Source organism: Chiloscyllium punctatum, chromosome 14, assembly GCF_047496795.1.
Source record: "Chiloscyllium punctatum isolate Juve2018m chromosome 14, sChiPun1.3, whole genome shotgun sequence".
In the NCBI taxonomy this organism is placed as follows: Eukaryota; Metazoa; Chordata; class Chondrichthyes; order Orectolobiformes; family Hemiscylliidae; genus Chiloscyllium; species Chiloscyllium punctatum.
Window position 1 is genome coordinate 40195280 of NC_092752.1, and position 25952 is coordinate 40221231.

General features: G+C 40.7%; 1 protein-coding gene across 1 annotated transcript in view; it reads left to right on the forward strand.

Moving 5' to 3' along the window:
* The window catches only part of LOC140485741 (annexin A5-like), a 56925-nt gene extending 32178 nt beyond the window's left edge, over positions 1 to 24747 (forward strand). The window contains exons 6-13 of the mRNA XM_072584222.1: positions 3760 to 3850; positions 10391 to 10470; positions 14333 to 14389; positions 17246 to 17339; positions 19639 to 19734; positions 20083 to 20141; positions 21840 to 21962; positions 24127 to 24747. Coding sequence (XP_072440323.1) covers positions 3760 to 3850; positions 10391 to 10470; positions 14333 to 14389; positions 17246 to 17339; positions 19639 to 19734; positions 20083 to 20141; positions 21840 to 21962; positions 24127 to 24189 — 663 coding nt within the window. The 3' untranslated portion in view covers positions 24190 to 24747. The remainder of the gene's footprint in view (positions 1 to 3759; positions 3851 to 10390; positions 10471 to 14332; positions 14390 to 17245; positions 17340 to 19638; positions 19735 to 20082; positions 20142 to 21839; positions 21963 to 24126) is intronic.
* The last annotated feature ends 1205 nt before the right edge of the window (positions 24748 to 25952 follow it).

Sequence of the window (25952 nt, forward strand, 5' to 3'; positions counted from 1 at the left end):
AGAGAAACAGCAAACTCTGATGGGTCACTGGACTCCACATTCACTCTGTTTTCTGTCTGCAATTGCTATCAGACTTGCTGTATATATCCAGTATGCTCTCTCTCTGTTAGAGGTTGAACAGAGTTGCTAGTACTTTTAATATCTGAACTTCACTTTTTATAGTGACTTTTGTGACCACGAGACCTCACAAGGTGTTTTACTGTCCGTGACATTTTTGAAGTTGTTGTAGTAAACACAGCAGACATTGTGTGCACTGCAAGGTCCTCCAGGCATAAAGAAATGAATGTCAAGATGATGTTTTTTTAGTGATACTGGGTGTGAGATAATTGTTGGCCAACCCACCAAGCAAACTCTTTATTCTTCAAATTGATCCTTTACATCAGATGGGCAGATGGATTCCACGGCCAGTGGTGGCATTAACGGTAATGTGTTCAAGTATTCTGAGGACAGTGTTCAAATCCCACTATGGCATTTCAAACCAATTAATAAATCCAATTAATTAAAAATTAGCCTAAGTAATGGGGCTATGAAGCTATCATTTTTCGCCATTTAGAAATCCAGCTGGTTCATTACCCCCTTTTAAGGGCAGAAATCAGTTGTCCTCCAAGACTCCAGACCCACAGCAATATGGTTAAAACTATGATACACAGGAGCAGAATTTGGCCATTCAATCCATCGAGTCTGTTCTGCCATTCATCATTTGGTAATGTTTCTCAACCCCATTCTCCTGCCTTCTCCCAGTAGCCCTTAATACTCTAGAACCTATCTATCTCTGTCTTAAATACTCTCAATGACTTGGCCGACCCAGGTCTCTGCAGCAATGAGTTCCACAGATTAACCACCCTCTGGCTGAAGAAATTCCTCCTCATCTCCATGTCAAAAGGTTGTCCCTTCACTCTGAGGCTATGCCCTCAGTTTCTTGTCTCTCCTACTGGTGGAAAACATCTTCTCCATGTCACTGTATTCAGGCCTGTACATTTCAGTGAGTCACCCTCATCCTTTTAAACTTCATTGAGTATAGGCCCAGAGTCCTCACCCATTCCTCATGTGACCATCCTTTCGTCCCCAAGATCATTCTCGTAAACCTCCTCTGGACCCCCTTCTCTGCCAGCACATCGTTCCTTAGAAACGGGGTCCAGAGTCCAAAACTGTTCTCAATATTCTACTTGCAGTTTGGCCACTGCCTTATACTTCTTCAGTCGTACATCCTGTTCTTCTACACTAGCTCTCTTGAAATGAATGCTAACATTGGAGTTGCCTTCCAACTGCTAACTGAGCCTACATCTTAACCTTAAGAGAGTCCTGAAATCAGTCCCTTTGTGCTTCAGATTTCTGAAGCCTTTTCCCATTTCGAAAGTCCATCTGCAGTCTCCCCACCTCCTCAATATTACCTGCCCCTCCCCCGCTCCTGTCTTTGTGTCATTTCCAAATGTAGCAGCAATGTCCTTAGCTCCTTCATCCAGATCATTTAACGTGAATAGTAGTGGTTCCAACACTGTCGTCTGCACAACTCCAGTAGACGTCGTCCTGAAAAGATCCCTTTATCTCTACTATTCACATCAGTACCTTGTTCCTAACACCATGGACTGTTAATTATTTAGCAGCCTTCTGTGTGGCACCTTGTCAAAGGCCTTCTGGAAATGCAAATACATCACGCCCACTGGCTCTCCTTTGTCTGATGTACCATTTCTTTGAGGAGGTATTTGAACAGATTTGTCAAACGTGACTTCCTCTTGACAAAGCTGTACTGACTCAGCCCTATTTTACCATGCAGTTCCAAGTACTCCGCAATCTCATCCTTAATGGATGTTCAAATCTTACCAATGACCAAGGTCATGTCAGGTCTTCTGCCTTCCTCCCCCTTTAAACAGGGGTATTATATTAGCCATTTTCCAGTGCTGTGGAACCCTCCCTGACTCCAGTGATTCCTGAACCAATGCCTCTTCTGCCTCCTTAGCTACCTTCTTTTGAACTCGGGTGTGTAATACATCTGGTCCAGGTGATTTATCAGACCTTTCAGCTTCTCCACACCTCCTTAGTGATGGTCATTTTCCTCACCTCTGCCTCTTGACTCTCTTGAAGTTACGAACTGTAAAATGCCATCTGTTCTGTTTAGGGATGGACATTAAATATCATCTTAATTTCCTACAGAATCTTGTGCATTCTAATAAGAATGCCCCACTTCTAAACACTAGATAAAAACCCCAATGTACTCAACCTGTCTGCTTAAAATAAACCTTTCATCCCAGGAGCTTCACACAAGTGGCTGTTCTCTGTACTGCCTGATTTGCATTGATTTAATGGAGTAGTATTAAAGTTCTGAAAGTGTGACATGGACTAGATAAAAAAAATTACTGTTCCCAGGTAGAGAGGTCTGGACAAAGATGGTATTGGTTTAAAGTAAGCAGTGACCTGGGATAGAGAGCTGAGTAAATCATTTTTATGTGGAGGGTTGAGACTGGGGGAAAGCTTATTGATGTTATTGATTTGCAGCAGTGCCATTGCTATCATTTAAACAAAGATATTTAAAGAAAGGGGAAATAGGGAAATGTGGGAGCCTCACAGTGGGTTAGGCCTCATGTTCTTATGGAGGATAAGCGTCAATATGGATGAATTGAGCTGGAAGTTCTGTTTCTCTTTGGTAATTTCTGTGTATCTTTTGTTTTAACTGTTGTATAAACCATTTATGTTTTGTGCCAAACATTCTGACACACTAAAACCCTGTATGTTATGTCTAACTGGTTCCACTGAGTTGAGGAAACATTTAATTTAAATTGCTCAGTGAGGAGGAAAGTTGGTAGAAATGTCTTTCTGTGGAGGAGGGTATACTTTGCCTCAGGGACTGTTTCATGCAGAGAACATTACACCTTTTTAGGGAAAATTCAATATGTGATGCAGATGATGAGCTGGGGTAAGTTGGAGTGATTAGATTTGGATTGCTGCAGAAAAAAAACAATCGATGTGATGAACTTATTTCTGTACAGGACAGTAAACCTTTACAGTTCTGGAGGCCACAAATTTGAAGCTGCAGTAAAGAAAGCTCGGAGTATGTAGAATGAGATTTCTGAAGACTGTGTTTAATTTCGTGTGTAAGTTAAGCGCATTAAAAGGCCTGTACTGTCTAAATATATTTCTTACATTACAACCATGAGTCCACTTCAAAGATAACTGAGATTGATTTCAAAAGGCATTATATCAATCCAATCCTTTTTCATTCTGGTATAAAGTTGGAAGTAAAGCTCTTCATCCTTTTTATTGCTTTGATCAAATTTCTAATCTTTTAATAGCACCGTGAATCCACTGAAATATCTGAATTAAAATGAGAATGACAATCCCTTAACTTGAGCTGTGTTGTATCCTTAACCATAACTTGTTTTGAATTTAAAATATAGTCTTCTAATACTTATCTCTTTCTGACTAAAAATTTCTCGGAATTCACAGAAGTCAGATTTTTTTTCACAGTTTCAGAAACAGAATGAGTTTTCTGAGAAATGTACAATTAAAAATGCATTTTATTTTATAAATCTGCTGTTCACCAGCTTTGAGCTGATCTGATGTGGAAGTGTCAGCTTGATAGAGAAAACACCCAAGTAGCTTTAAAATGTCATTTGTTGCTGAACAGGTTTTTGTTCAATGTGTCTGGAATAAAATTGCTCAGACGGTCTGGAGCTCCCGTGGAAGTCACTGGACAATATGGCGGCATAGCTCTGCCTACATTTGGTTGATCCAACTTGTTGGTTTCTGTTGTATCTTCTGCAGGGCGCAGGAACTGATGAAAAGTGTTTGATCGAAATTCTTGCCTCAAGAACCAACCAGGAACTTAGAGCAATCATCAAAGCATATAAGGAAGGTAATGATTGTAGTCCATTTTGTACCTAATTTACTGTTTAACAACGATGATTGGTAAAGCAGGTGTGAAAGGCCGACACGTTCATTCTGGGGTTAATGATTTATAATCCTAGGATCATGTTAGCCAAGTTGCAAGCTCTTTTTAAAATTCTGATTGCTTCTGTTTGTACCATCCAGACTAGAGAAACATTTATGTAAGAATAGGAATGGGCTATTTGGACCCTCTGCCCTGCCCCTGCCATTCAACAAAATAATGGCTGATTTTGCCCCTGACCTCAATTCCTCTTTACCGCCAGCTCATCATAGCCCTCAACTGTGATACTCCAAAAATCTATCTCCACAACACTTTAGGCCATTCATTTCAGTCTGGGTGAATAAGTTCATTTGAGTCTCCATTTTAAGAGTGCCCCCTGAACTCTGTAACTCTGTCCCATAGGTTGTGATACACCATTACTGGAAACAGCTTGATGTCTAACCTGTCAAGCCCCATTGGAATATTTAAATAAAAACAGGAATTGCTGGAGAAACTCAGCAGGCCTGGGCAGCATCTGTGGAGAGAGGAAACGCAGTTAATATTTTGAGTCCGACTGTGATTTCCCCTCAGAATATTGTATTCTTCAAAAGACCACCCCTCATTCATCGGCCAGGTGAACTGCTTTTTGAACTGCTTCCAGCATGTCCCTTCTCAAATATAGGGGCCAACGCTGCTCACAGGAGTTCCAGTTTGGCCTTCCCAACAACACCCTGTACAGTTGTAACAAGACTTGCGTATTTTCAAACTCCCAGCATCCAAGCAATAAAAGCCGAGATTCCATTTGTCACCTTTATTACCTGTTAGGCACGCGATGCTAATAGTTTGTGTTTTGTGCACATAACCACTCAGACTCCTCTGTGTTACACACTTTTGGAGTGTCTCTCCATTGAAATCATTTTCTGCTTTTTGATTCATCCTACCACAGTGCTTTTCTTTTTAATCCATTTGAGAGATGTGGGCATCACTAGTTGGCCAGTGTTTATTGCCCGTTGAGATCTGAGTTTGCATTATTTTTATAACTTGTATCTTGTTTCTTTTTTTAAAAACAAAAGGTCAGAAAGCTTCATGTAAAGTTTTGTTAGAAATTGCATACAGTGATGAATCAGTCAAATCTAATTGTAGTAACATCATTTTGAGTTCCTTTTGTATAAATTCCGTTTATTTCACTAAAATAAAAAGGGAACTCTTTTTGGCGGTGGGGGCTCAGTTAGTCTGCATCATCCAGTTGGAAAATGTAATGATCTTGGTAATGGGTAAATGACATGCTCAAATGTCATGTGATTCAGCACCACAGTCTTGTGATCGTGTCTTGCGATCAGATCTCCAGGAGCAAGTCAGACCACGGGCTGCAATAACGATGGCATCACCAACACACTTCCTGGTTCTGCGGTATCAGCAACACAATGGAATTTAATGCCCACGTCTGCGACTGGTTTGGAAATTGGGGCATTTAATTGAGTGGGAGGTGCTGCTGTTTTCCTGCCTCTGACCCAATTAAGTCTGAAGTTTTGGGGCACATGCTGCTTCCCTCCCAGTGCTAGGTTCTCTTTCTTGAGATTCTTACACACTTGATACAACTGCAACTTCTGTGAAGAAGCAAATTTGATTAAGCAAGTACAAGCTGTGGAGGAACCCCTAATACTCCTTGCAATGCTTGTGGAGCTGTGTCAAAGATCTCTCTGAACAAAGGAACAGGCCTTCCTTTATACAAAACGTTTACATCACAGTCAGTGATGCCCACAGTCACCCCCCCCCCCCCGCCCCCCCCCACTGACTGTCACATGCCACTCAAGACACAATGCAGTGACCACATTGTTTCCAGAAACAAATCATCCCTTAATGGTTAAATCTGTTGTGAATCTTTTTTTTTAACTGTAGTAAGTAATTAGAATTTGAATTGCAATATTCTTCTTGATTTCTGAATAGGGGACGATAATGTAATTCCTTTACTCTGAATAACTAGGAAATGGCCATGCAAGTGGCTGAATAGCAAGGGATGGGAATGTAAATTCCTTACTTTCTACTTGTAAGACAGAGACCACGACCCTAGCCTCAGGATATCCAATTTCCTGCAGGTCAGCAGAACAAATTAACCCTCTAATGTCTCACCCAGTCTCCCATGGAGGACCTTAAATGGGCAATTAATGTGGGTGAGGCAATCTGAAAAGCATGGTGGCAGCGCTGAGCCACAGATCCGCCAATTGGTCAGCAGCTCTTCCTGGACAGATACACGTCTTTTGTTGTTGTCACGGCCGTCCTTTTTGTCCAATTAGTTGCTTAATCCAGAGGAAAATGTGGCTGGGGTGATCCCTGAAACTGCCGATGCAGGTTCGCCCCGAGTTTCTGATTATCACTGGGATCTCCCACTTGGTGTGTAAAATGCAGCCCAACATTTCAAGTCTGTGATCTTCCATTAGAACCAGCTAGGAACAGCCTGGTAAAACCATTATTTTGGTGATTCCTTGTAATGTCTATGGCAAAAGCCGAAATGTGGTTTGTGCTTTGAGGGTGAAGGATTATTATTCAGATCTCAACTTTTTTTTAGTGTAAGCATCAAGGTCTATTAACTCAATTGATGAAGCAGAGCAATGGACGTGATCTATATGGACTTCAGTAAGGCATTCATCAAGGTACCTCATGGTAGACTGGTTTGGAAGGTTAGATCACGTGGAATATAGGGAGAACTAGCCATTTGGATACAGAACTGGCTCAAAGATTGAGGGTGGTGATGGAGGGTTGTTTATTGGATTGGAGGCCTGTGCTATTGCTTTCTCTCATTTATGTAAGTGATTTGGATGTGAATATAGGAGGTATGGTTAGTAAGTTTGTAGAGACCAAATTTGGGGGTGTATTGGACAGCCAAGGAGATTATCTCCGAGTATAACAGGACCTTGATCAGATAGGGCAAGGAGTGATAGATGGAGTTTAATTTAGATAAATGTGAGGTGCTGCATTTTGGTAAGGCAAATCAGGCCAGGACTTATACACTTATTGGTGGAGTCCTGGGAGTTTGCCAAATAAAGAGACCTTAGGGTGCATGTTCATAGTTCCTTGACCGTAGAGTCAAGGGTAGTGAAGAAGGCATTTTGTATACTTGCCTTGATTGGTCAGTGCATTGATATAGGAGGTCATGTTGCGGCTGTACAGGAAGTTATTTAGACCACTTTAGTAATACTGCATGCAGTTCTGGTCCCCCTGCTTTCAAAAGGATGTTGTGAAACTTTAAAGTTTTCGGAAAAGATTTACAAGGATGTTGCCAGGGTTGAAGGATTTGAGCTGTAGGGAGAGATTAGATTAGATTAGATTACTTACAGTGTGGAAACAGGCCCTTCGGCCCAACAAGTCCACACCGCCCCGCCGAAGCGTAACCCACCCATACCCCTACATCTATATCTACCCCTTACCTAACACTACGGGCAATTTAGCATGGCCAATTCACCTGACCTGCACATCTTTGGAGTGTGGGAGGAAACCGGAGCACCCGGAGGAAACCCACGCAGACACGGGGAGAAACGTGCAAACTCCACACAGTCAGTCGTCTGAGGCGGGAATTGAACCCGGGTCTCTGGCGCTGTGAGGCAGCAGTGCTAACCACTGTGCCACCATGCCGCCCACCAGGCTGAACAGGCTGGGGCTGTTTTCTCTGGTGGCCAAAGGGGGCCTTTATAGAGGTTTATAAAATCATGAGGGGCATGGATAGGGTGAATAGCCAAGATCTTTTCCCCATAGTAGGAGAGTCCAAAACTAGACGGCATAGGTTTAAGGTGAGAAGGAAAGACTTAAAAAAGGACCTAAGGAGCACCTTTTTCACAAAGAGGGTGGTACATGTGTCGAACAAGCTGCCAGGTAGTGATGCAGGCTGCTACAATGCCAGCATTTAAAAGGCATCAGATGGGTATAAGAATAAAAAGGGTTTAGAGAGAGTTGGACCAAATGCTGGCAAATGGGATTAGATTAATTTAGGATATTGGTTAACATGGACAAGTTGGTCTGTTTCCATACTGTATAGATCTATGACTCTAAAACTTCCATAGCTGGTTTTAAAATCTGCCTCTAATTTGTATTTTTTTTCACTCAATCTTGGAATGTGGGCATCATTGCCCACCTCTGTTTTCGGTTGAGGAGGTGGTGGAGACCTGCCTACTTGAACCCCCTGCATTCTTTGCAGTGTAGGTGCTCCCACTCTGTAGGGTTGGAATTTCAAAGGTTTTGAACCAGTAAAGGTAAAGAAAGGAGGATATAATTCCAGCTTGGGATGTGATGTGTCTTGAAGTGATGGTATTGTCATGTGTGTATTGCCCTTGTCCTTCACAACAGCAGAGGCCAGAAATTTAGAAGATGCCGAAGTTGAAAGAGCTCTGGTGCGTTACTGTATTTCATCTTGTAGACGGTACACAATGCACCATGGTACGATGCAATTGAAGGCCATGATGGGTGAGGTAGCTATGAATTGGGCTGTGTTGACCTTGAGACATAGAGGTTTACAGCATAGAAACAGGTCTTTTGACCCAATGTGTCCATGCATCCCAATTTCCACAGTAAATGTAGTCCCATTTGCCTGCATTTGGTCCATATCCATATCTATCCCATCCATGTACTTGTGCAAATGTTTCTGAAATGATGCAGTTGTAGTTCCCTCCACCGTTTAACTCTGGCAATCTGTTCCAGACACTCACCAGCCTCTGTGACAAAGTTGCCTCTCTGGACCCTTTTGTGTCGCTCCTCTCTCATCTTAAACCTATGCCCTATAGTTTTAGACTCCCTTACCATGGGGAAAAGCAGTTGGCTATTTACCTTCTCTATTTTCGCAAGGTTTGTAGCTCAGGTTGAGGTTTAGGGTGTAGGTTTGCTCACTGAGCTGTAGGTTTAATATCCAGACGTTTCATTACCTGGCTAGGTAACATCATCAGTGGTGACCTCCAAGTGAAGCGAAGTTGTTGTTTTCTGTTTTCTATTTATATGTTTGTTCTGGATGGGGTTCCTGGGATTTGTGGTGATGTCATTTCCTGTTCGTTTTCTGAGGGTGTCTAGATCTGTCTGTGTGTGTTTATGGCGTTGTGGTTGGAGTGCCAGACCTCTGGGAATTCTCTGGTATGTCTTTGCTTAGCCTGTCCCAGGATAGATGTGTTGTCCCAGTCGAATGCAAGGACTGCCACAAACACTACGTAGGACAAACCGGAGGAAAGTTAGCCACCAGGATACACGAACACCAGCTAGCCACAAAAAGACACTACCCTCTCTCCCTCGTAGCCCTACACATGGAGGAAAGAAACCACCAATTTGACTGGGACAACACATCTATCCTGGGACAGGCTAAGCAAAGACATGCCAGAGAATTACTAGAGGCCTAGCACTCCAACCACAACACCATAAACAAACACATAGGTCTAGATGCCATCAATTAACCCCTCAGAAAACGAACAGGAAATGACATCACCACAAACCCCAGGAACCCCATCCAGGACAAACATATAAATAGAAAGCAGGAGACAACAGCTTCGTTTCACTTGGAGGTCGCCACTGATGATGTTACCTGGCCAGGTAATGAAACGTCTGGATATCAAACCTACAGCTCAGCGAACAAACCTACACCTCTTACCTTCTCTCTGCCTGTCATAAGATCAGATGCTATAAGATCAGAGTTTGCACATTCTCCCCATGCTTTTCATGGGTTTCCTCCGGGAGCTCTGGTTTCCTCCCACAATCCAAATGATGTGTAAGTTAGGTGAATTGGCACTGTTAAATTGCCCACAGTGTTCAGGGATTGTGTAGGTTAGGTGCACTAGTCAGGGGTAAATGTAGAGTAATAGGTTCGGGAATGGGCCTGGGTGGGTTACTCTTCGGAGGGTCGGTGTGGACTTGTTGGGCCGAAGGGCCTGTTTCCACACTGTAGGGATTCTTATTATATTGCTCACTGTCCAGGGGAAGAGGGTCCCAGCATATGCAGCCGCGCCTTATAACTCGAACTTTCCATTCCAAAGCATTCGAGTAAATCCTCTTTGTATTCTTTCTAGTTTAATAATACCCTGACTATAGTATGGTGACCAGAACCCTCGCTCCAAATGTGGCCTTACCAATGTCTTGTAGTTGACTATGTTCTTTGGTTTTAGAACTGCTAGCATCTAGTAAATGGAGGGAATGCTATCACATGGAGTTATGCCTTGTAGGCTTTGGGAAATTGGATGATGTGTCACCTGCGGCATTCCCAGTATCCAAAGTGTTCTGGTGACCATAGTATTTGTGATTATTCCAGTTATGTTTACGACTGTGACTGTGGTGTAGTGGCTTTGCTGATGGGCGATGACCTTAAGTCAAAAGGAAGAGTTTCTCTTTCACCAGAAATGGCCATTGAATGGCAAGTAACATTTCTACCATACGTCAGCCTAAGTCAGAGTGTTGCCCAGGTCTGACTGTGTGCGGGCACAGGCAGCTTTGTTATCTGAGGAACTGTAAATAGAACTGAACACTGCAATCATCAGCTGACAAACTCATTTATAACTCTTTCAGAATATGGCAAAGATTTGGAAGAAAGTATTGTTAGTGACACTTCTGGTCATTTCCAAAGGATTTTGGTGATTCTTCTCCAGGTAAAACTAATTTCCTAATTAAAGTGCAAACCACCAAAATTATTGCAAATGTTTTGAGGAATATTTATGTAAGTAGCTTCCCCATTGTTTTAATCTATGAAGCAACTTGCATTTAATAATACTCTAAATGCAGTAAGATAACTTAATATTTCATAGAAGCGTTATCAAACAATAACAACCGGACATATTAAGATGGGTGAAAAAAATCTCGTAAAAGAAGCGGGCATGTCTTGAGGGAAAAAAGAGAGCTAGTTAGATGAGGTTGTTTAAGGAGAGCATTACAAAGATAAGGATCGAGACCGCTACAGGCATGGTGACTACTGTAGGTTTTGGGGAGATCTACTGGCCAGGAAAATGTGGTACTGTCAGCAGTCTAGGGGTAACTCATGACATGAATAAGGGTTTTGATGGGAAGTGAACTGAGGCAGAGTTGGACAAAGTTGGAATTATCTCCTGCAGATCAGCTTTGGGACAAAAGGACATTAAAACTGGGAAGAACCTAACTTAGTGGCCAGAGAGAGGAGAGGTGTTCATAGTTTGGGAACAGACTTTGTGTAGGGATTGGAGACAGTAGATTTGACCTTGTCCTAGTACATAATTGGAGAGACTACCTCATCCCATGTTTGGTTATTGGATAACTTGTGTGATTAATCAGTGTGTGAGAAGAGGGTAATAGAGGTGGCGTTGGGGTAGTGGTGTCATTGGTCATACATTTGGAAGCTGAGGATATGATTTTAGATGTTGTCAAGGGGCAGCATTCAGTTCAGAATTTGGAGAGTTACAGAGAGAGATCCTTAGGATCTACAGAATTAACAACTCGGGAGCTGATAAGTAGCCAGCTGGGTAACAGAGGAGGTGTGTTGGAGAAGGATGCTGTGGGCAGCTGGGTGAAGCTGGCCTTCTGACAGGTCAGAAAGGATGTGGAGGAATAGTTTATCATTACCACTGTCAGATAAGGTTCTACTTGTGAAATTGAGGGCTTTATTAAAGTACTCTGACATTCAGAAATCTGATGTGTAAGATTGTATTGATGAGATGCTTTGGGATAATTTTAGTATAATGAAACTCTTGTTATCAGCTCTGGGCTCCAGCGGCCTGGCGATTTATTGAGATTGAGGATATGGGGAAACTTGGATATTAGTTTTGCTTCAGTACCATTCTCTCTAGTGGATCAGTCGGTTGCGTGGACCAAATCTCATTCAGAAATGTGAACAGGTGATGTTCCAGTGCAGTATGGAGGGAATGCTGCATTGCCAAAGGTGTCACCCTTTGGAAAGGGATGCAGAACTGAAGAATGTCTGGAGCTCTGATATGTTCAAAAGATCACAGTGAGCTGTTTTAAGGATAAATGAATTAAGAAGCTAAGAAATAGCAGCTAGAGGAGGCCATAGAACTCCCTTGTCTCTGCTCTACCACTCAATTAGATCATGACTGATCTTTGATCTTAAAATAACTTTTTTCCCCCTGATCTCCATTTACAATGATGTCCAAATATCAATATATCTATCCTTCTTGGTCTTGAATATACTCAATGACCTCGCCTCTGCACCCTTCAAGGGTTGAAAATTCCAAAGATGCAGCATCTGTTGGTGTTCAGTGTCCAGCAGTAACTACATTCATTCAAAGGCCTATTCCAATGCCACTTATGCCTTCTGTCTGCTTCATATGAGCCAATCAATCTTCTATATATGTTAATATACTTCCCAACCAGTTACATCTCTATTTTTTACAATAACTTTTGATCTGTCACCTTACCAAATGCCTTCTCGAAATCTTCTTTCAGTCCATCCATTGGCTCCTCTTTTTCCACAGAATGTGTTCCCTCAAAGAACACCAATAAATTGGTGATTGATTTTTCCTTTTCTAAAAGCATATTGACTTTGAATCCCTTTGACTTATCTACATGTCTCCAGTTGTAACTTCTTTAGTAATAATATCTATCATGGGGAAAATGTTGGAAGTTAAGCCAACTGGCCTATAGTTTCCTGCTTTCGGCATAAAGGAATAACATTAATTTGGGCATTTTTCAGCCCTTGGCTCCAACAGTTTACTTAGTATCACTTCTGTTGTGATTGTGGTTTTTCTTTTCAAATTCCTCCCTTACTTCCATTTCCTGTTTTATCACTGCTTCTGGAATGTTATTTGAATCGTCTATTGCAAAAGACATGATCAATTCATCTGTGTCTGGATTAGAGTGGTGCTGGAAAAGCACACAGGCAGCATCCGATGAGCAGGAAAATCGATGTTCCAGGCAGGAACCCTTCATTTTCTATATTTTCCACTAATTTTTGAGTTTTCACTTTTTGTAAGACTAACACTCACTTTCTATAAATATGGAAAGAAGATTTAACAAATGCTTACTCTCTCTTCATATTTCTGGCAGGTTTTCTTTTGTAATCTAAATGGCCTTTTTTCATTACATTTTATTGGTCACTCCTTGCTGGTTTTTTTTGTATTCTGTTCAACCTTTTGACGTATTACCTGTCATTGCACAATTAATGCTTTCTTGTTTAGTTTGATGCTATCTTTAACCTTTCTATTTAGCCAGGGATGGTGTGTCGATCCCTTTCTACTTGTTGAAATGCGTCCCTTCTGTGTATTCTGAAACATCATCTTAAATTTGTACATTGATTCTGCACCTCAGTTGACGTATCAGTTAACCTGATGTGTACTTCCACTTTTGCTAAATGCAGAAAGAAAGCAAGTTGACCCATGTGATTTCACTGAAGTAGCTAGCTAATTGTTTGAGAAGGTTTCTAAATGTTCTGCTATCCATTCTCGTGTTAGTATCAGAGACAATTTTTACAGTGTAAATGGTTTTGAATTCAACTTTTGAAGAGCAAATTATAAAGATTTCTTCAAAAGTAAATTTTGACACATGATGTTTAAGGAGGAATATTTGGTCATTTCTCACACTTACTACAGAACAACCTCAATTAACTGAATGAGACGGGCAGGGAATATTTTCTTCGGATAACTGATTGTTTGGATAACATTTTTACAGGACCTTGAGTTCTTGTTCAGATAATCGGACATTCGGATAATTGATGGTCGGATAACTGAGGTTGTTCTGTATGCCATTCACTTCATGTACTGGTTAATGATACGTGAGCAATCCTGGGTTGCAATGCCTTTTTTTTTTCTCCTCATTGTTTTTCTTTTGTTTTCTCTCTCTATCTGCTCTCTCTCTCACATACTGTCCCCTTCTCTTTATTTCTCTTTCAGTCTGTTTCTACCTATATAGATTAGATTACTTAGTGTAGAAACGGGCCCTTCGGCCCAACAAGTCCACACCGACCCGCCAAAGCGCAGCCCACCCAGACCTATTCCCCTACCTTTACCCCTTCACCTAACACTACGGGCAACTTAGCATGGCCAATTCACCTAACCTGCACATTTTTGGACTGTGGGAGGAAACCGGAGCACCCAGAGGAAACCCATGCAGACACCGGGAGAATGGGCAAACTCCACAGACAGTTGCTTGAGGCGGGAATTGAATCCGGGTCTCTGGCGCTGTGAGGCAGCAGTGCTAACCACTGTGCCACCGTTTGGCTATAATTCACTTTTTCCTTTTTGTCATTTGCTGTGTTTCTTTCCTTTGGTAAATGAAACAAATTGTTAGAGAGAGAAACAATGTTAGTGAGATCTCAGATGTGAGATTGAAGATGTTGTGTAATAATCAATTGCCAGCGATTTGTAACTTCACAGCATCTGCTGTGGGATGTGCCATTCTGTGCTACTGTTTCAGTTACCATGAGAGATATTTAAATAATCAGTAACTTGTAGCAACGGATTTCAGTTGATGATCAACTATGAGAGTCTTCATTTATAAAAGTTGAAATTTCTCTCTCTTTTTTTTCAGGCCAACAGAGATGAGAGTACAGTATACGATGATGCATCAGTTAAAAAAGATGCACAGGTCAGTTAAAGCATTTATGTTTACATTTTTTAACAATTACAATTTCTCTTTAAATAACTCCCTTTAAACTCTCTTTAAATAACTAAAAAAGTTCTTCACTCTTCCACATTTTTCAAGTGATTTTGAGGCATTTTTGTTACTGGTACACAATCCTTTATCCAAAACCCTCGGGACCAGCTAGTTTTCGGAATTCGGAATTTTTCAGATTTCGGAATAAGTGACAGTTTAACAGTGAAATAAAAATCTTACTGAATAGCAGACGCGCCTGTGAGTGCTGAGACAAAATTGAGGCTTGCCAATGCTGGGCCATGCCATCATGTCACATCTGATTGGCATGCATCGAGTGGGTATGGAGTTGGGTTAAATGTTTGCAAACCAAACAACCTTGATATGGAGAAAAAATCTACAGATTTTAGAGCTTTTAGGATTTTGGATAAAGGATTGTGTACCTGTACTATATGAACTTTATTTCATGATTGGGTAACACTTGGGCAAGACACTATTGTGTCAAAAGGTTTAACTAAGTAATGGAGGAGAATAAGGAACAATATGAAGGAAAGGTTCAAAATTGGGAGAGACAGAATTTTAATGGGATGAGAAGAGTTTTAATTTGGGTTAATGGAGCAAATATTTGACAGGAAGACGCTATAGTGGAACAATGGGTGGCCTTTAAGAATGCCTTGTTTTGGATACGGGTTGAGTTCATTCCAAAAAAGTAGAATAGTCAGGTGTGTACCAAAGCCAAGCTGTCTTGAACGATGAGGGAGATAGGGAATACGGTGAAGCCAAAAACAGAGGGTGAATGATGCACAGTAAATGAATTCTTTGCATGAGAATTAGGTCAAATGTAATAAACTGAGAAGGAAGTGAAAAGGAAAATAAGGTTGTGAAAATCATTGGTATAAAACAGAAGCTTCTGGCAGTAAGAAGTGGAGTGGGGCCAATAAGAGACTGTATGCTTGTAGGTGCAGAACAGGGCTAGAATGGTTAGTAAGTACCTTGTACTAGTGATTGCTAAGACAGAGGATGTTGACAAGGTGTTGATAGAAATGGTGAGGGTAGATGTAATGGCTAAAGTGAAAATTCAAAAGAAAGATGTATATGAAAGGCTATCTGTGCTTAAAGTGGATAAGTCACCTGATCTGGGTGGATTGCATCCCAGCTTGCTGTTGGAATTAGTGGAGCTCATATAGAAGGACTTGCCATAATTTTCCAATCTGTTCTAAATATGGAGAGGTGGCAGAGGATTTCAGAGTGGCAAATGAAAGAGTCTTTCTGAAGTAAGATCTAAAGGACATTCCTGGATAACTATAGGCTGTGTAGTTTAATATCAGTGTTAGGTAAGATTTTAGAAACCATCAGCAAGCATTTGGAGAGGTTTGAGCTAATTAAAAGAATCAGCATGGATTTATAAAATGTTGATCGTGCAGTTGAGTATTCCAGTTGCGTTTTTGTTTGAAGGTGGAGAAGGTTGATGAAATCAAAATGATAGGTGGTGTTTGAATTTTGCAAAATGTATGGTGCAGAAACAGGCCATTTGGCTCAACTAGTCCATGCTGGTAGTGTTGACGTTCTGATTGAACCTCCTCCCTTGAACTTTCCTCATCGAAATCTCTCATTATAACCCTCTGTTCCCTTCTCCCTTAAATGCTTGTCTAGCCTACCTTGAATGCATCTAAACCAATCCTTTAATTATACCCGTTGGTAATGAGTTCCACATTCTCTTACCATTCCTTGTGTAAAGATTTTTTTTTCTGAATTGCCCCAATTGGATTTCTTCATTAATGTTGTATGTTGATATCTACTAGCAATATCTCTCTGTATCCATGCATCAAATTCTTGCAAAATCTGAAAAAATATCTATCGGATTATCCCTTTGCCATATATCAGGAGAAAGAGACCCAGCCCTCCTTCCTCTCCTGATTTGAAAACTGCCACATTTTTGGATTGATCTTTGTAAATCTTCTCTGAACAGTCTCTAGTGCCTCTGTAGGTTCTTCGGGGCCAGACTGCATGCAGTACTCTGGAGTGTGGTCTAATCAGTATTTAATACTAATTTAGCATAACTTCAACTCTTTTCAATTCTATACTATTGCTTGGTTTTTCTAATTCGAGGCACATCTTTCAGTGATTGAAATATTGTGCTCCAGGATCAATTTGATCCTCTACCCATGTGACCACCTGATTCTTCCTCCAACCATGTACTCACTCACAGTTTATTTGTGTTAAACTTACAAATTCTTTGACAGTTCTGCAAATTTGTCAATATCCTCCTATAATTTGTTGCACTCCTCTTCAGTATTGACTATGCCAGCCTTCGCCACTCCAATTTGGTACTAATGTATCATATAAATATGGAAATATTGGAGGAACTGGGATTGTTCTCCTTACTTATGTTATCCTTCAATCAACATTTACCTTTTTTTAAAAATTCTTTTGTGCCATTGCATGGACACCCCCCGTGACCTCTTCCAAAAGTGGAAGTCTATGTGTCTGCAAACATGCACAGACCCTCTATGCGGCTGCGCATCTTGGTGGGAGCATTGTACCTAGTGGAAGTACTCCAAATGATGATGATTTTGATAAAATAAATCGGGAGAAATTATTTCCTCTGGCAAATAGGTCAGTAACAAGACGTAAAATGATTAGCAAAACAAAATAGGTCTGAATTTCTTTGCACAGTTTATTAACCTGACTAAAGCACAACCTGAGAAAAATATATGGAAGCAAAATCTGTAAGAACTTTGAAAAGTTGGGCATGAAGTGGACTGGAATACAGAGAAAGTCAGTTTGTGGGATTGTATTGCACTGAATTACTTCCTCTAGAGCTGAATGAGTAACATCTTTCTACAACAGGAACTGTTTCAAGCTGGAGAATTGAAATGCGGCACTGATGAGTCAACATTCCTCACGATCATCGGGACCAAGAGTTTTGCACACCTTCGGCAAGGTGTGCTGTGCTGGTTTCACGTTCGTTACTGGCAATAAATTATAATTATGATTTAAATGTTGTAGTATTGGTCAAATACTTTAAACTGTAACCTTTTAAAAGAATATTTTGGGAATAATGTAATTAATTTCAAACTAGTATTCTTCTGCTTTCTTTCTCTGTCATCATTTCCTCTTTTTGACTTTGACCTAAGTCACAATGGGTATGCGTTAAACATCCGATTACTTGGTATACTGTGAATGGAACATGTTTTAAATTGAGCGCCAAGGTCCCAATCACATTTAACTGGGAGGTGTTAAACAGTAGAAAGCTTGCATTTGTAGTTCATCAATTGTCGTAATTTTCCCAGAGTGCTAAATAGCATGGATCTCCATTTCTGTCTGTCCCATGCTGCCCTTACACATTTCACAAAATCATCCGTCATCTGTTTTCTCCTCTGCTTCCTTCTCCAATATTTTCCTTTGATCTTCTCCATTGACTGTCTACTGTGACCAAGGTGTTCTCTCTGATACACTAACGTCCTCTCTTCTCCAGCTATTTTCAACACTTCTTCATAAGCATTTCTCTCTGTGTAAATCAGTAGAACATTCTTGAAGATGTCCACATCTCTAATACAGTCAGCTTATCCATATTTCCTTTATTTGTTATGTTTCTGAAGCATTTAAAATGCGTAATAAAATGTAAATATCTCTGTATCCTTATCCTAAGATTTAAGTTCAGTTTCTTTGATGTTAAGACACCCTTCAATTCAGATAAAGTTGGTCCTAGCTATGTCAATTCTTCTTCAAGTCACAATCGCACCTCATCATCTGTGATATCTGCTCAAAGTGCCTGAACCTTTTCACTTCATCCAGGATTCTTTCACTTTTCACTTCTGGGATTAGGTCTTTGTTTAACATTAGCTCTTAAACTCCTTGTTTTCACATGGTTTGCAATTTTAGTTTTGCCTTTTCTAGTAGGACATCCTAAAATGTTCACTGCCTACAGGCCACTTTTGAAGCCAAGACTCTCTTTATATCGGCACATTTAAAACCAATGTCTTGCCAAATAACTGTCCTAATATTATGCAAAACAGTAATAATCTTCATTTTTAAGGTCTGACTGAAAGTTGGCTGAAACTTCATTTTGTCTGAAGTTCACATGTTCGGTGGGAGGAGAGGAGTGCTGTCCATCGTATTATCGCATCACTCCCCAACTCCTCAGTTGTCAATGAAGTTAGTGAAGTTAGTTAATTTCTTCATCCACTGTAGGTTGGGACCAAGTGGGTGTGCCACCAGGAATATAAAGGAAGTCCTGCAGTTACAAGTTCTCTCAATATGGGGAATTTCGATTGCACAGCGGGCAGTGGCATCACCAACAGGTTCCCTACCCAGAAGTCAGTTTGTTGGACAGGTGTAGAAGAATTGGGCTTGGAGCAATGGGAAAGAGACAAAGAGCTGGTGGCCTGGGTCGTAACTGTGTATGTGTTTCAGACAAATGGAGGTGGGTCAGGTTGGCTAAGCTGTTGCAGGGATCTGTAAGAAGGTACGCTGGGTTGTCCTGTCCAGATATAAATTTCTGTGAGTTTGTTTGCTAAATAGTGGAGACTTCTGAGGACCTGAGGAAGCTGTTGTTGTAGCTGCCTTAAGGCTGTGTAGAAATAGCACTAGGCGATCCTGTGGATCGCTTCGTAACTCTCCTGTCTCTGCAGCAGCAATCGTGGGTTAAAATCCCACTCCAGGAGCTGGATTTCATGCCCCCCCCCAGCTGGCAGGTTTGCAGGTGGGAATGGGGATTGCCTGTAAAAATTTCCCAGGAGGTATCCTGTCAGTCCTCCCTTGTGTTAAGGGGCTGTAGCAGCCTGACCTTTTATGATGAGGATGATGGGAGAGGTTCAGGGGCAAAGGATGGTCACCCAGCTTGGGCCAATAGTCAGGAAGGTGGGGATGGGAGTTCCTTTCCACATCGGATGCCACACACCTTCCTGTCCTACGGAAGGAGCGTTTACAACCCAGCCCATCAGGTTATGATCAGCTTCTACATCCGTCCAGTTCTCCATGTCTGTTCCTCACGTATAAAAGAGTGATCCTTGTGAGGATACTAAAAGCACATGTTAACATTACTTGTTGAGAAATCAGTAACCATATTCTTCACAAGAATCTCTGGTCATGTGAGATGCTGAAGAATGTAGAACTTTTATTTGATTGTATAGAAATACATGACTTGAACTTCAGATTTGAAATATCTATGCCCACTGATAGAAAGGAACACAATATTCAATAATGTTTGGAAATAATTTTTAATATGAGCTCTTTTACAGTTTTTTCTGAGTACATGAAAATCTCAGGCTATCAGATTGAAGAAAGCGTTTCTTCTGAGACATCTGGAAATCTGAGGACTGCATTACTAGCAGTTGGTAAGAAACAAGATAGTATTTTGTGACATGATATTATATAGTATTTACAGTATGGAACGATGCCCTTCAGCCCAACTGGAACATGCTAGTAATTATGCTCCCCTCAAAACTTTTACCTTTCTAACCATCAACCTATTCTATTTCTTTCTCCCTCATTTGTTTATTGACTTTTCCTTAAATGCATCTATGCCAGTCGCCTGAGCTAGTGGTTGATTGACTTGCAAATCATTTTCAAATGTTTTGTAATATTAATTGAAACACGGCCTACTAATTTGTTCTGTGAATGCTGCCCTTGGAGCCATCGATGGGATATATGTATAAAATGATGATATTTGTGTTCTGTTTCAGTGAAGTGTATAAGAAGCGTTCCTGAGTATTTTGCTACGACTTTACACAATGCCATGCGGGTATGTCAAAGGTAGCTGGTAGATTTGGTTTAGGTGGTGAACTTAATAAATTTAATACAATTTAATAATACAATTCAATAATTTAAACAGAAACACCCCCAGCACATGAACAGGCCCTTCAGCCCACCAAGCCTGCGCCGATTTACTAATCCTTATTTTGACATGCTACTTCTTGCCCAAGTGTGGGTTCTACCCCTCTGTTTGCCTCCTGGTCATATGTCTATCAAGACATGCCTTAAACATTGCTAACGTGCTTGCTTCCACCCCGTCCACTGGCAGTGCGTTCCCGCACCCACCACTCTCTGGGTGGAAAATCTTTCCCACACTTCTCTCCCAAACTTTCTACCTCTCACCTTGAACCTGTCCCCTCTTGTAGTTGACCGTTTCCCTGGGGGGAGGGGGGGGGGGGGGGAGGGGGAGGGGGAGCCCCTGACTGCCCACCCTAGCTATGCCTTTCATAATTTTGTAGACTGCTATCCGGTCACCCCTCAGTCTCCATCTTTTCAGTGAAAACAACCCAAGTTTATCCAACCTCTCCTTATAACTGAAACCCTCCAGACCTGGCAACATCCTGGTAAATCTTCTGTGCACACCTTCCAAAGCATCCACGTCCTTCTGGAAGTGTGGTGACCAGAACTGCATGCAGTATTCCAAATGTGGCTTAACTCGAGTTTTATACAATTGTAACAGAGCTTGCCAACTTTTATATTCGTTGCCTCAGCCAGTGAAGGACAGCATACTGTATGCCACCTTAACTAGCTTATCCACCTGTGTTGCTACTCCCCGGGGTTCTGTGAACTTGAACACTCCGATCTCTGTGTGTCAACCCTTTTAAGGGTTCTGCCATTTATTGTATAATTCGCACCTGAATTTGATCTTCTGTTTGTCCAGATTAAACTCCATCTGCCATTTCTCTGGCCAAATCTGCAATTTAATCCCACTGTGTCGTTTGACAATCCTCCTCAGTATCTGCAACTGCGCCAATTTTGGTGTCATTCGCGAACTTACTAATCAGACCGTGGTAACTTCTTAATGCTAAAGTGACCAGCCTTTTACATTTGTGTACTTGAATGGCATGCAGGGGCATCATTACAAAACATCTCCTTTTTTTTTAAGGATATGTTATTTCAGGCCAAAAGATGTGAAGTTAAGGCTGGGACATGCCCAGCAGCTGCTTCTGTTCAAACTGGCACCCAGGAGGGCTGGAAGCCTTTGAGGCAGCACTGTTAAAACCGTTTGATGCCATAGTACTTGGTTGAAGAGCCAATGGCCCCAGCGTGTGTGTGTGTGTGTGTACCTAAGTCCTATGCAGCAGAATTCATCTGCTGTCTTTGCTTCTGGGCACTGGTGCGCAAAACCGTCCTTGTTTCAGTCGAAAGGTGCACTTCAGTTGAATAAATTGTAATTCATCAAGTGTGCAATTCTTAAAATGGCAAGGAAGATTATTTTAACTGGTTCGCACTTGAACATTGACTTTACAACTCACTTTTCTGTCCAGTGTTTAAAGAGCTCAGTAGATCAAGCTAAAATTTGTTCACTATTTACCAGATCCATGTAAAATGTAAAACTAAATTGATAGAGGAAACCTTTTTAATGGATATTGAATAAAAGCAGACAGCTACAGTATTGCATTGTCTTTTGAATTGACAGAGTCTGACAACAGGAGTGAAGTATTTTTGCATTTTCTTTTGCAACTAGGGAGCTGGTACCGATGATGATACACTTATCAGGGTAATGATTTCAAGGAGTGAAGTCGATTTGCTAGACATACGGGAGAAGTTCTACGCCAATTATGGAAAAACTCTCTCCAGTATGATCAAGGTATGGCTATGGAACAGAAAGGGCTTCTTTGTGAGAAAGACAAAATTGCAAGCTACTTCGTGGTTGCTACCCAGATGTAATAGTACTAGATATCACCGATAAATAAACAAGCCCCAAAAAAACCAAACATCTTGATCTGAATATTTAAGTATTTGAAATAAGTTACTGTTACTGTCTTAGAGTTTGTACAGCACAGAAACAGATCCTTCGGTCCAAATCGTCAGTGCCGATCAGACATTCTAAATTAATCTAGTCCCATTTGCCAACATTTAGCCCATATCCCTCTTAAACTCTTCCTAAGCATGTATCCATCCAGATGCCTTTTAAATGCTGTAATTGTACCAGCCTCCACTACTTCCTCTGGCAGCTCATTCCATACACACACCACCCTCTGCGTGAAAATGTTGCCCTTAGGACCCCTTTACATGTTTACTCTCTCAACTTAAACCTATGCCCTCTAGTTTTGCACTGCCCAACCTCAGGGAAAAGCCTTGGTCTCTTCACCCTATTTACAAAACCGCTCTCATGGTTTTATAGACCTCTGTATAAGGCCATCCCTCAGCCTCTGGCACTGCAGGGAAAATAGCTCCAGCCTATTCACCCTCTCCCTATGGCTCAAACCTGGAGGGTATAGCTGATGCCAGCAAAATGACAACTTAAAGATTCCCAATTTCATGTCTCACCCTGGAAGATAAGTGGATTAAAAAGGATGGTTAGTAATGAAATACGTGGCAGGATAATCGGGCAACATCCTGTATACAGATACCTTTGAACTCAAATTAGGTTGCCTGTGTTATTACAATGACTCCTCTTTAAAATATTTAATTAGCTGTGAAGTACTTTAAGACATTTTGAGAATGTAGAGTTTTGTAGAAACATAATTTATTCTTAATGTCTTAGAACACAAAACAATAGGCTTGACTTGACTCACATATAATGATGGGATAACAATAGTTTGGGAAAGGGGGTGGGGTAGATTCTCTGAATAAGATAAAAGTAATAGCTAAGGAAGGGTCAGAAGGGCAGTAATGTGATAGAAAAATAACTTCAATCAACTTAATATAAAAAAAGATGCAGTTAAATAGGAAATGCCTTGGCATTTATTAATGTGGTAGAAGATTACTTTTTTTGACCCAGTACTGGAGAAGTCGCTAGGGGTAATACTTTTATCATGAACACCTCCTTGCACGGAATCAGTGCAGCATTCATATTTTAAATAGTATTACAGCCTCTAAATGTTATGAATCACATGATTCAATTTCAGATAATCTGACAATTGCTACAGCCAAGGCTCAAGGGCAAACTCTGACTTTGAAAAGGCAAACTACAAAGAAATAAGAAGGATTAGGAGAAAGTGATTGGCAGGTATTACTGCATCCAAGTTGAGGAGAAATGGTAGTTTCAAAATATCAGGTTGAATATGCAGGATAAAGTCAAATGAATGGCTGATTAAAACAGAATTTTTTTTAAATAGAAAAGATTGGGAACTTTAGGGTTTTATTTTATTAAGAAGCTGAGATACCAAAATCCAAAAAGTCCAAAGGGCTTTTAACAAAGGAAGCTAAACGCTGCTAAGGAAGCATTTGCCAGTATAATGTGTACTATAGTTGATTAGGTAGGTTCATCAGCATAGACATTGAGGATATTCTGAATCCAGTTTGATGTAGCAATCTTGGCACTAAGCAGGACTTGCACTCCTGACTTTGTGTAAACCCCAACCTCTGAGAGAAAATTATTCGTCTACTCTGCAGTTATGAATGATTAAAAACATAATGTATTTGTGTTTGAATTTATGCTTTATCTGTTTGGCTGAGTGTGAATTCTTTCTCCATTTTCTATCAAAATGTTGTAGAACTAACTATTTTTGAGACCTTGAGATGGATTTTCAGTGTATATAGTTTCAGTGGAAATCTACCTTGTATGGTTCCATTTTACTCACTCTCTTTGTATGTGCTGTCATTTAAGCTTGTTCAAGGAATCATTGCTATATAAAACCTCTCGTGCTTCCATGTTTTAATACATAAGAGCTCTAAAATTGTCAAGAGGAGAACTTGTCCCCTTATTAGGATTTAGTCTTTTGTCTTTTTGAACAATATAGCTTAATTCACACAACCATATGTTTCCTTGTGCGATTTATATTAACAAACCTTTTCTTTCTCTGCAGAACGATACATCGGGCGATTACAGGAATGCCCTTCTCAGCATGTGTGGTGGTGAAGATAAATAGTGCCACTTATGATTTAATCAATTCCACATATAGATTTGAGGCTTTGGCCTGTATGATTAATTAAGCAGATATTATTGTAATGCAATTTTTTTAGGAACTAAAGCTTGTAAAGCATGCAAAAGAAATTATTTTTAGCACTTTTGAGGGAGGTCTCTGATAGTTCCTCTTTCTTCATTTGTGATTTATATAATTAATATTGACTACCATGACACAAACCATTGCCTTACCTGGCAGAAGACTGTCACCGAGATGAATAATTCCTCTCTGATCTCAAAGGTGTTCATTCTATTACATTTATTCACTTTGCAATGTAAGCTTGCTATTCACCATAATCAAGTAGTTAATGCAGCTGCTAATTTAACAATTTATTATTGCCATAGCGGTATGTCATTGAAATATAATGAATAATTTGAAAATAAATGTAAATGTCATAAGGTTGAAGTTGGAGCTTTTTGAGATTAACGAAGTACCAGATATTGTCTTTGCTTTGCTCCTCAGGGAGCCAAATAAATGAAGGAGGCCAATCAGTATTAAACATACTCATTTCTGTCATAGCAATAGACCAAGGCGTTGTGTTTTTCTTTGTCCTGATTAAACTTCAGGGTTACTTTATTGTTTAATATGTCGATCAGGTACACTACTGCAGCCTGCAATTAATTAGCATTGGACATTGTAATGCAGTTGCAAGAAGGGGAGTCAACGAGTGGATATTTTTCTTTCCTGTCTAGAGATATTATTACGCACCTCTAGAGCAAGTGGAACTTGAATCCAGGTCTGTGAGCTCAGTGGGGTAGAGAGAATACCAATATGCATCTTGAGCTTAACTTAAAGCAGTTTGCTTCCCTTTAACTGTTCTGAATCAATGTTAAGTTAAACAGTTTAAAGATCTTGTTATTGAGTCTAACACTGGAATTCAATCAGTTGATTGAACATCAAATACATGGTTGCACTTATTTTACAAATAACTTTGGCACAAACATTTGCTGATTTCATGTTGATGTTTTCCTACATATGTACATACTGTTAAATGAACATGAATACCACTGCTGAATAGACCACAGCTTGTAGTAGCTAGAGATTGTAGCGTGGTATGATAATGGTTAGGAGGTTAGGACTACCACAGAGCTGGCGTGGGCCCATGGAATTGCACCAGTGACCTCAGTGAGTGAAACCACCGACAGTTGGTGGATGTAGTGTGAGCCAAGTGCACACGCCCAACTGTTCCTGGCGGATCAGCATCTGAACTGATGTGTTAATGACCAATGGAGAGTAAAAAGCCATTTGATGACTTAAGCGACTATCATCCCCCTACTAATCCCGGTGCGCCAAAGGGGATTCAACTACTGAGTAAGGCTGTTGGGATCAACTGTCTTGCATGTATGTTGGGGGAAGGGTGTTTACAAGAACAACAAAAAATTTACATTAATGCTGTGCCTTTTCCTGTACCACAGGAAAGAAATCAAACAACAATGGCAGACGAAGCTGATGATGAATGATGGAAATGGTTGGAGGGATGACTAAAAGTTTGGTCAGAGGCAGGTTTTAGAAAACACTTTGAAAAAGGAGAGAGACTGAAGGAAGAGACATGATTTAGAGGGAATTTCAGACTTTGGGGTTTTGCAGGACTGCCAATAGGATGAAGAAAGTGAGAGGAGCACAGGGACAAAGTTCGAATAGCCCTAACCATTCAAATTCCAGAGAGTATTATCCTGATTTGTTTAACCTCACTACTTTACATAACTCTCGAAGAAAAGGGCAAAAGA